Here is an 11134-nt window from a genome sequence, read left to right on the forward strand (position 1 = left end):
TCAAACTTCAACAGGGGAAGTTTAGGTTAGATATAAGGAAGAAGTTCTTCACAGTGAGGGTGGTGAGGCACTGGAATAGGTTGCCCAAGGAAGTTGTGAATGCTCCAACCCTGGTGGTGTTCAAGGCCAGGTTGGACAGAGCCTTGGGCGACATGGTTTAGTGTGTGTGTACCTGCTCATGGCAGGGGGGTTGGAACTAGATGATCTTAAGGTCTTTTCCAACCCTAACTATTCTTTGATTCTATGATTCCAATCACAGAAATGGTCATGATTTCACTGTAAATCAAGCTGAAACCACTCATTCCTTGGTAGATGAAAATGTTGCAGGCTGTTTAATGTCCTTAAGTATGGACAATTGTGCTTGAAGCTTTGCTATTTAATCCTAATCTAGATTCCTTTGCATGAAATGCTTCACTATTCTGAGTATGAGCAATGCAAACAATTAATGCAATATAGTAATTGAATTTGTCAAGTTAATCAGCTAAAGAATCACCCCCAAATAAATAATCAAAATCTAGTTGTACTATGTGGTGTGTCATGAGTAAGTATTTTAGGTTTACTCACCAAAATTCTGTCAAAAGCTGAAGGGGTTCCACCTCTTTGCACATGACCCAAGATAGTTACTCGTGTATCAAAACCAAGCCGCTGAACTACAAGCTGCAAAGAATTCCAAAATACAGTGGGTTTATCATCATTATTTCATATATGTGTTAGGTTTACTCTGCTTTACGTGACACTGGAATAATAAAATTCTACATATACTATACATTAGTATGTCAACAGTAAATGAAAATACTATAGAAGTTAAGCTTCTCAGTTCTAAGCTTCTAAGTTAAGCTTCTTAAAGTTAACTTAAAAGTTAACTTTAAGAAGTTAAAAGTTTTAGTTTATTCCTAACCTAGAACTAAACTTCAGGTTTAGTTTCCAAGGAACATTTTATTTAATAATGGCAGAACAGTGGCTTAGATTACCATGCTTTAACTACAGTTACAATGGCTCCATTATGCAGTCCTCAGCCTTATAAAAACAGTCTAAATATTATAATTAGAATACTTGAAAGAAGTGCAATTACAGTGCGTGATTAACTCCATGTTTCATCTATGTGTAAGATTACACATCCCAAAAGGTTGAGTAAAACTTCAGTGGATGATTTATCCTTAATTGACAAGACTTTTAAAAGTTGCAGTAAAAATTACAATAATAAAACTGAAACTGACAGCTATGGAAAACAAAACTTCACAGTCACAGGACAGAAAAAACCCAGATGAAATCAAAATGGCATAAGTCCTTCTTGCCAATGACTGGTTTGCAACATCTTTTCTTAAAGGACCCTTTTTAAGAAAAGGAGAATAGTTTCAGCTTGAAAGTTTTTCTTAAGTACCATTGAAATTTCTGGCAAAGAAACCATTTAGAAAAAAGTGACAAGACTTTGCCCAAAGTAGACAGTATTATTTCTCTGTGAAACAGACCATAACACTATATTACAAGAAATATAAAGTAAAATAGGATTATAATTACTGATTTGAGATGATTTCAGACTATCAATTAAGGCACCCATGAGGTAGGTGTTTCGAACTGTTGTCTTACATTATAAGGAGAAAAGGTTCTAATTAACAGCCACTGAAATAATTCCCTCTTAAGTAGGATATGGATTCAGATAATAAAGCACAAATATAAAATACGACCAGCAAACTGTGTGATAAGCTACTTTACAGGAATAGACTTACTTTAGAGAAATGTTATTACTAGTAACAAGCTCCATCACAAGAACAAGACAGAAAGTGTATCACAGGGTTGTTGACACTTACATCCTTAACCTTCTCTGACGTTATAGGCTTGTTATGGCAATCAATAGCTCCTTCAGCTACAATAATAATATTCAATCTTTTCTTTCGTGCACGATTCTGTAATAAAACCAGAATTTTTTATATTTAAATTGATATTTATTTAAATCCTCTATATAATAAAAACACTGAAATTTACATCATAATTTTATAAGCAATTGCTATACACTAAGCCGCTAGGATGCTGGGGAGGGACTCTTTGTTAGGGACTCTAGTGGTAGGACAAGGGGTAATGGGTTTAAACTTAAACAGGGGAAGTTTAGGTTAGATATAAGGAAGAAGTTCTTCACAGTGAGGGTGGTGAGGCACTGGAATAGGTTGCCCAAGGAAGTTGTGAATGCTCCAACCCTGGAGGTGTTCAAGGCCAGTCTGGACAGAGCCTTGGGTGACATAGTTTAGCGTGTGGTGTCCCTGCTCATGGCAGGGGGGGTGGAACTAGATCATCTTAAGGTCCTTTCCAACCCTAACTACTCTATGATTCTATGATTTGAGGAAATATTTCTTCTATTTAGTCACTTCAGAGTTTTCACATATTGTATCTTCATATAGGTCTTTTCATTGATGAAGCAAAATGTCTTATATCAAACTAATGAGCAAAGGTACACATGCTGTTTTATAGGAATAGTTTTATGTAATCCCTGGAGTAGGTCAAATAATTCTTCAAAACAATCATAAAAATGCAGGAAAAGAACTGTTAAAGATCAAATAGCACTGTCTGTGACACCAGAAGCAAAGGTTTGCTGAAAGTCCTGATCACATTTTTAAATCACCATTTTCAAACAAACATCTGCAAAACATCAGGAAATCCCAAATAGATTACCTCTGACAGCTTAACACACATTGTATCTTCCCATCCTTCTTCTGGTGGGTATTCAGGAATAAATACCCAATCTGCACCACAGGCTAAGGCACTAACAAGAGCTAGATACCTAATAAAACATAACAAATGATTAGACATCTATTGTTCAGATTTCATATCTTTCATAATTTTATCTGTACAAGACACAAACTGCTGAAGATAATACATACCCACAGTGTCTCCCCATAACCTCCAGAACAAATGTCCTCTGATGGCTGTAAAATTAAGAAAACAAATGAAATGTAATACTGCAACTCAAAAATTCAGTCCAAAATCTTGAAATCAGAACCTCTTATCAGGAAACAGCCTGTATCACGCTCACCAAACACAGAGCAGACCCATAGTTAAAAACTGTAATGATTATAGCTGTATTAACCACACCCACCAAACAAAAAAAAAACAAAAAAAAAAAAAAAAGTATGTATATATATAAATCATGGAATTGGTTAAATTTTACCTAGGGAAAGCTTACATACAAACAGATGCTACTTTGTACTATTCAAGGTGTGTCTTTATTTTCTCTAGAAACATCTTAAAAAAAAACTGACCCTAAAGCTGATGAAACCTCTACAACCACATGCTTGAAGTGCTGCCATAACAGGAATGATGGAAAAGCAGTTACTAAGAAAAAAAGAACCCAAGACACTTCAAAGATACAGTCAAAAAAGCTTTTATTTCTATTCTAGAAATATTACAAATACTAGTTACCTAACTTCTATTTAAGATTAACTTTTATTCTCCACTATTGTAGGGCAATAAGATACTTAAGATTTGAAGCATAAATAACTGTATATTTGTTACAGTTTTCTACAATACGAACAATTTACCTTTGAGCAGTGGTCATGATGGCATCCACAACTTCAATGATTCTGTGCAAGGCTGAGTCAGTACCTATGGTCATATCAGTACCACAGAAGTCATTATCTATGGATCCAACCATTCCCACGATGTTAAGGTAAGCATACTTCTTAACAGCCTCTTCATCGATCTTTCCTGTAAGTATCCAGAGAAAGAGCTGTAAGATTTAAAAAAAAAAAAAAACCCAAACAAAAAAAACCAAACAAAAAACCCCAAAACAAGCCCAAGAATAACAACAATAACCAAAAAAAACCACAAACAGCTTTTAGACATATTGCATATTTTTGTAAATTAAACATATCCAAACATAAAATTATGTTTAGATATTTTAGGTAAAAAGGTTAGTAAAAACTACAAACAAAAGCCAATCAAACAACCAAACAAAAGAATCCCTCATAGAACTCCTTACAGTAAGGAAGGAAACAAGAGCTTTTCAGTCCATTTCAAAACGACAGCAGATTATCAAGTTTTGCAACCAACCTTAAAATTGACGGTTTGGACTTAAACAATAGCATTCAAATTGTAGTCTCAGTGTATGACATGCAATGAAGAAGTAAAAGGATGCAAACTGGATGTGATTATGGGCATCGGTAAACAATCAAAACCCAGCATTAAACTTTTGAAGACATCTTTTCTGCAACACTGAAAGGCTCTGATTTCATGATTAATAAGCAAATACAATAGAAAAGCTCCTATTCTAAGTCTTAGTCACTCAATACATCAATGAAAATGCTGAATCATCCAAGAGTGTCAAAGGATCTCAAGGATGAAATACATCAGCTTCTTAAGTGCTTAAAACTACCTTAGTATCTGTGGATGGGATGGTAGTAAATATAATGGCAATACTTTAATATGAGATTCAAAAACTATATATCAGTGTGTTTAATGTCTATACTACAGAAAATAACAGAAAACACAATGAAAAAATAACTTATGTCCATAAAGATAAATGCAGCATTCTGAAGGAGAATCAAAATGTTTTCTATGAATGTATACCATGCATTACAAACCTTTTCTAGAGTTCCAAACGTGACTTAATAATCACATAAATAAGGGATATCTGGCTGACATACTCTACTTAGGTTTCCAAAAAACCATTGACAACATCTGTCACCAAAGGATTTTGAGGAAACTAAGTAGCTACAGCATAAGAGAGAAGGCTTTTTATAGAATAAATAATGTGAAACAGAGGGTAAAAATAAGAAACAGAGAGCAGCAGCAAATGCAAGTTCTTATATCTGAGAAAGGCAACCAATGGAGTTCTACAGGGATCTGCACTGTTCAATGTACTCAGCAATAACCTAGAAAAGGGAATGAGCAGTAACGTGCCAAAGTTTACTGATCAATCTGAATTATTTGCATTCTAAAGGTATGGTGTGCCTGAGAAGAAATGAAGAAGACTAGCAAGACACAGTGAGCACTAAATATCAGATGGAGTTTACTGCAGACAAATGTAAACTAATGCACATGAAAAATGTACCCTAACAGCACAAACAAAATAATGCTATTTTCAGCATAAGAATAATGCTGTTTTCATTAATAAATCAGCTTCAATGCCCAACAGCAGTCAAAAAAAAAAATATTAGAAAATATTAGGAAAAGAACAGAGAACAAAACAAAGATCATTATACTACTGTGTAGATCCATGGTTTGCCCTCATCTTGAATACTGGGTGCAGTTGTGGTCCTCCCCACCTCAAAAAGGACATGGTAGAACTGGAAAAGGTTCAGAGAAGGGCAACAAAGGTGATCAAAGGTATAGAACTTACATATAAGGAACAGCTAAGCAAACTAGGACTCTTCCATCTAGGAAAAGAGATGCTGAAGGGAAAATAAGACAGCTGTAAAGTCTCAAGTGGCATGCAGAAAGGAATCAGGATTGATTCCTGACTCCTGAAAGGAATCAGGATTGATTAACTTTTGCTCTAGCATAAAAATTATGGGACACCAAATGATACTAGAAGCCAGAAGGATCAAAATAAACAGGAGAAGATTCTTCAAAATCTTCATCATTCAATGAAGTTGAACTCCTTGCTACACAATGTTTTCAGCAACAATCTGTACGCTTTCAGGGAGACTGTATACATTCATGGAAGAGAAATTCATTAAGGACTGCTAACAGCATCTGGTTCAGGAAGTCCCGAAGACAGAAATGGATGGAACCTATCAAGAGTATTTATAAATTATGAATAACATAGCATCAACACAGCATTATTTATGCTTGTCCTGTTCTTTTACTCTTCCCTATACATGCTCTTGGATGTTATCAAAGACAACTACTGGGTGGGATGCACTTTTACCAACAGCCGTTTATATTCTGATCTTAAACAGTGTCATATAGTCAGGAATCATAATTTAGTAACAACCACGCGTGTGGCTATTGGAGGAAAAGGAATTACCATCTCAGTTTGGATATGAGGGCAAAAGGCTTTTCGAGCAGAACGTTCAAAGTTTAGACCCTGAAAATGATTCATAATGAAGGGAAAAAAAGCCATACAGACTGTTGCCCAGTAACTTATTTGGCCTTTTTGAACCTTTATGGTATGTAAGAGAGGATGTGCAGAAATAAAATCTATTACTTTATGAGGAACCATGTAATTCCCTAGAATGTATGCATCTGATTTTGAGTTTAAGCTCTGGATATAGTTTGCATATGTATAGTTAAGGTACATAACTTCCCTGGAGATTGGACTAGAAGTCTAGAGCGTCTAAATGCGAACTTACCTTTCTGTGCCAGTTCTTCTAGAAGCCCGCTCCATTCTTCACGGAACAGATTGGCACCAGTTAAGCTACCGTCTCCACCAATCACACAAAGATTAGTGATTCCTCTCTGAACCAAGTTGTAGGCTGCCTGCAGGCGGCCCTCCCGGGTACGAAAGGATTTGCAGCGTGCACTACCAATAACTGTACCTCCCTAGAAAGAGAGAGTATAATAGTTTTAATTTATAATCCAGTATTTTACTGTATTCAAGATGGATTACTGATGCATGGGTTATTTTGTAGCATAACCTCAACCTTCAAGGTGAGTAACAAGTAATGAAAATCAAACCTGTGGGAAATTATGTTCTCAGGAGCAGATATACACATAAAGGAAAAGGGAGAAAACACTCAAAACTGACTGATAAAGAGCTACTCTTGAAGGAAAATGTTAAAATACTTGGGATTAATTTCAGTAGCATGCCAATAAATGATCTAATTGTTACTTACATGCAATGCTAATAGTAAAAGTGATATGATACTAGGTAGTTACGTATTTGGGTGAATTTGCATCAAAGTGTGACATTTTTCCCAAAACATGAACAACAACGGAAAATGCGTATCCTTATCAAAATAAGCATCCCACAGAATTATGGGAAGAACTGCATCCATATTTAGTACCTCATAGGTCAGAGTAATGCTAAATTTCCTGTTCTATTAATTATCTGCTGTAGTTATTAACATGATTTAAGAACTTCTCCCAGAAATGAAGCTTTATTTTCAAAAAAGACTGAATCACTCTATCACTGAAAATTGCTGAGCATCTTGTTGAAAACAAGTTATTTACACATCTTCTACATTTATGTTGTTCAGTCACTCAAGAAAAGTCTATTTTTGCCTATTTATTGTCTCAGTAAAAAATTAAGACTGCAAAAACTTTTTTTCTGCAAACAATTTCAGAGATAATTACCTCACTTTTTTGCACAAACATTTCCTTCACTTTATAATAAATCAGCCATGTCAATCTAAATTTGAGCTTCAAATCTGTAGAGGCTGTACTGGTATGATTTGCCCTACCAATGGCCAAAAAAAAAAAAAAAAAAAAAAAAAAGTTTTTTTCGGTTTAAAAGCCAGTCCTAGGCACTATTTTACCACCTACGTTGCAACCACAACAGCTAGTTGGAGAAAAAAAACAGGTGGAATAGAAGCCTTCTACACAGTCAAAAAAGGAAAAGTGTACAGATGGAGATGTTCTAAAAATAACAATCAGGACTAAAAAATCATATCTAAACTAGGTATTTTCATACTTAAAACACCAGTTGTAAGTGGAAAAGAGACTGTATTTGAAACAATGTATTACAACGTGTTCTGATTAAACAGAAATACACGCCGATGAAAAACCTTTTCTCAAAATAAGTAAATACACTCTTTAAGATGGATCCTCAGCTGGTTTGTTAAATTCCTACCTATCAAGCTTAGAAAGATGTTATTATTACAGTATGTATGCCATCTACATGTATGTATAGGATGCCTACATCCTGCTCCTGTCTATGCTTCTGCATGGCTTGGTCACAATATCTTATCTTTCTCTTAACCATAAGATGTGTCTGGATGATGCTCCTAGTCATCTAGAAGCGTCATCTTTAGCCATCCCTGCAAGAAGCAGTGAGTTGGACTCAATGATCCTTATGGGTCCCTTCCAACCAAAATATTCTATGATCATAGATTCTACAAGATAGACAGAAGATTAAAAAAACCAAACAAACAAACAAACAAAAAAACAACAGCCAAAAAGCCCAAACATATGTGGACAAAGAATCTCACAGTATTACAGGATATTTGTTTAAAAAAAAATTGTCTATTTTATTCTCTACTAACTGCTTTACGTTTATTATACTGGATTCACAGGAAGTGCAAAAGAAACCCACACTTCACCTAGAGGTAGTTTTCAGAAAGCTTGGCAAGCAGTAAGGCCTCTTTGACAAACATAGCATTTGCTCTGGAAAAGGTAACAGCACTACCATGCTGAAGCAAAACGTAAGGAAAGACAAATGGCCACCTTGCAGAACACTGTAATATAAATGTAATGAGTCACTGGTATTATCTGAGCTCCGGAAAACTGTACTGTAACTACATGCACTACAATAAGTTTAAATCGACTTAATACAGAAAGCCAACAGGGTTTCGTAATAAACCACTTGCCTTACAAAACAGCTGTTTCATATTCTGGCCCTATAATAACTTTATATTATTTACAGGCTTGTCAATATGGCTTCAGGAGGCTAATGAGATGTAATGTTGAAAATCTAGCACAAAGGTTTTTAAGATTATTTCTGTGCACCAAATAAAAGACCACATAAAGCTCTTTAGAAAGTGTCAAACATCCACACTGTAGAATTCAGGCTCTGCCTAAAAGTGGCATATGCTGGTGGCACAGTCATCACAGAATTCAAATCTGTAATTACACTGGTTGCCTGGATCTAGAATTTTGGTTCCCTGTTGTAAGAGTGAGGGTTTGGGCCCTAACCCCCTAACACTTACCACTTGCAGGATACTTGAAACACTTTCCCATGAAACTTCTACAATATTATCGCCTCCATCAACCATACCCTGGTAACCCTGAAAGAGAAGAAGTATTTCAGAAGTCTGATTTGAAAAATTGTGTAACATTTCCACTGCAGTAATACTCACCTTGTATATTTTAATACAATTTTAAGTAATTAAAACCACTGAATAAAAAATAATTTAAATGAAACAACATTCAAGCAGATATCACATTGGGGGGGGGGGGGAAAGCCAAACCCTCTTCCTAAAAGATTGTTTCCGAAGAAAATGTCAAGATAAAGTTAATATTTTAGACAGATAACACAGCTTATAGACGAGAATGACACTGTATTTCTCCCTTCTTAGGAATAAATATTGAGTCATTTCTAAAAAACTACAAAGATGGAAGAACTTCAAAAAACACTACAAAATGTGCTTCCTAAAAACGTAACTTCAGCCTGAGGTCACAATCTTAGGAAAAATTTACCTACGCAAAACTTTGTACACTTTTTTCCCCGAGGTAGGTATAAGCAAAACAAAAAAGAGCAATAACTAAATATTTTTCATAAATGAAGAAGAAAACAGGCCACGTATGAGGCAGTTACACAATAGATCAACTAAAGAAATTTGGTGAAAAAATACAATTTTAGTGATGCATTTAAGAACTCCTTAATACCTTATTTCAAATAGTCTTCAGAAAACAATGCATGCTGTAATATGGAAAGAACTACACTTAGTTGAAAGAAGGAAAACTATCCAGTCAGCAGCTGAAGGGTTTTGTTATGTCTGGCTTTATTAACCCTCTGAATAAATACCAGCAAGAAAGATATTGACAATTAGAGTCTTTTCCATTAGGTGGTATTATAAACACTAATTGAAAAAAAGAAAATATGGCAAAGTTCCAACCTGGAAAAACCTAACTAATACAGACACCAGAATAAAATTGGAGTTTCCATTCAACTGTTTGATATTTATTTAAATCCAAAAAGAAAAAAAAAAAACCCAAAACATGTGAGGTTAAAGAAGACAAACAAGAAACCACTCAAGAAAAATAAACATGACAAAGTTTATGTCTCCATTTTTAGATTATGTGTACACACAGGTAATAATGCTGAGGAACAGTTAGTTAACCTTTCTTCAGTTCTTGCAAGACTGTACATATTTAGTTTTAGGGTTCTCAAGAATACATTAGGTGGAACCAGAAACAGAAGGGAGTTTAGAAGACAGAAAAACTGACGTTATAAACTGGAGACCCTTACTTTGGCACAATCCAGAGTATATGTAGATTTTATTCACTAAGCAGTCAGTAACTTGGGAATGTACTAAGCCTACACTGGCTTAAAAAGCCATATATATTAAATGAATACTGTATCATACTTGGGAGTCCCTCACTAGGGGATAGGATAATATAATGTGTACTCAAGGAAAGTACAAGTTATTCAAATTAAGCTTTCTAGGATTCTAGTACAGATTTCAAGTGGCAAGCATTAAAGTTTTTCTTTCATTAGTCAAGTGAGACTTGACTAATGAAATTACATACAAGATGATCAAGCAATAGTAAAAACACAGCTAACTGGAAAATGACCCGTGACTCTTAATTTGTCATTCAACAAATCTTTTCAGTATTTCGTACACTCTTGAGATAACTTTGATATGTATCTAATGTACATAAATACATACTGTCTTGATTACTAATGTATACACATAACAACTTGAAGCCAAGAAACTTGCACAATTCCTTCAAAATTTGAGTAAGTTAGAGAAAAGATAATGCTTGATATATGTATCAACTCAACAAAATAAAATTATTTTCTCAGATAATGTGCAAAGATCTTCAGACAGAAACACTCCAATGGATCCAACTGTGCTAGATGAAGGCTAATAAATTACCAAGTTCATTTATCACAGCTCTGCTGTTCTGCTGGAGTTTTTCTAAAGCTAAGAATCCAGCATTCCTTATTTCATTCAGTAATAAATTGAAAGCTTTTCCTATCGGTGTTCCTATTGGCAACTACAATAACAAAGATTCATAGGCAACAAATCCTGAAAGAATAGCGTGATGCTGTATCCTAACTCAGTTTGTAACACTAACCGTAGTAAGCTGTAATACAAGCTGACAAAAACTTACATAGCTCACATATTTGCTCCAGTCATTCACCTTCCACTTTTACATAAAAGGAAAACAAAGAAAATGTGTCCAAGAAAGTATTATATACAGGAAATATACAAATAATTATCTACATAGCATGAGACTCATAGATGAAAATTTCTAATTCATATTTTATTAACAAGCCTAAAACAGAGTGAAAAGCAAATGGATAAACTACTATTTG

At 34.7% G+C, this 11134-nt stretch overlaps 1 protein-coding gene across 1 annotated transcript; it reads right to left on the bottom strand.

Annotated features, from left to right (window-relative positions):
* Window positions 1–560: 560 nt before the first annotated feature.
* Window positions 561–8903, bottom strand: LOC104400959 (ATP-dependent 6-phosphofructokinase, platelet type-like; the record flags this gene model as incomplete). The annotated part of the gene is made up of 7 exons (XM_010019422.1): window positions 561–657; window positions 1809–1904; window positions 2665–2773; window positions 2874–2918; window positions 3531–3696; window positions 6285–6474; window positions 8799–8903. Coding segments are annotated over 7 exons (808 nt in total), but the record flags the coding sequence as incomplete, so codon positions are not given.
* Window positions 8904–11134: the final 2231 nt, after the last annotated feature.

The sequence above is a fragment of the Nestor notabilis genome, unplaced genomic scaffold, assembly GCF_000696875.1.
Source record: "Nestor notabilis isolate BGI_N333 unplaced genomic scaffold, ASM69687v1 scaffold6468, whole genome shotgun sequence".
Classification (NCBI taxonomy): Eukaryota; Metazoa; Chordata; class Aves; order Psittaciformes; family Psittacidae; genus Nestor; species Nestor notabilis.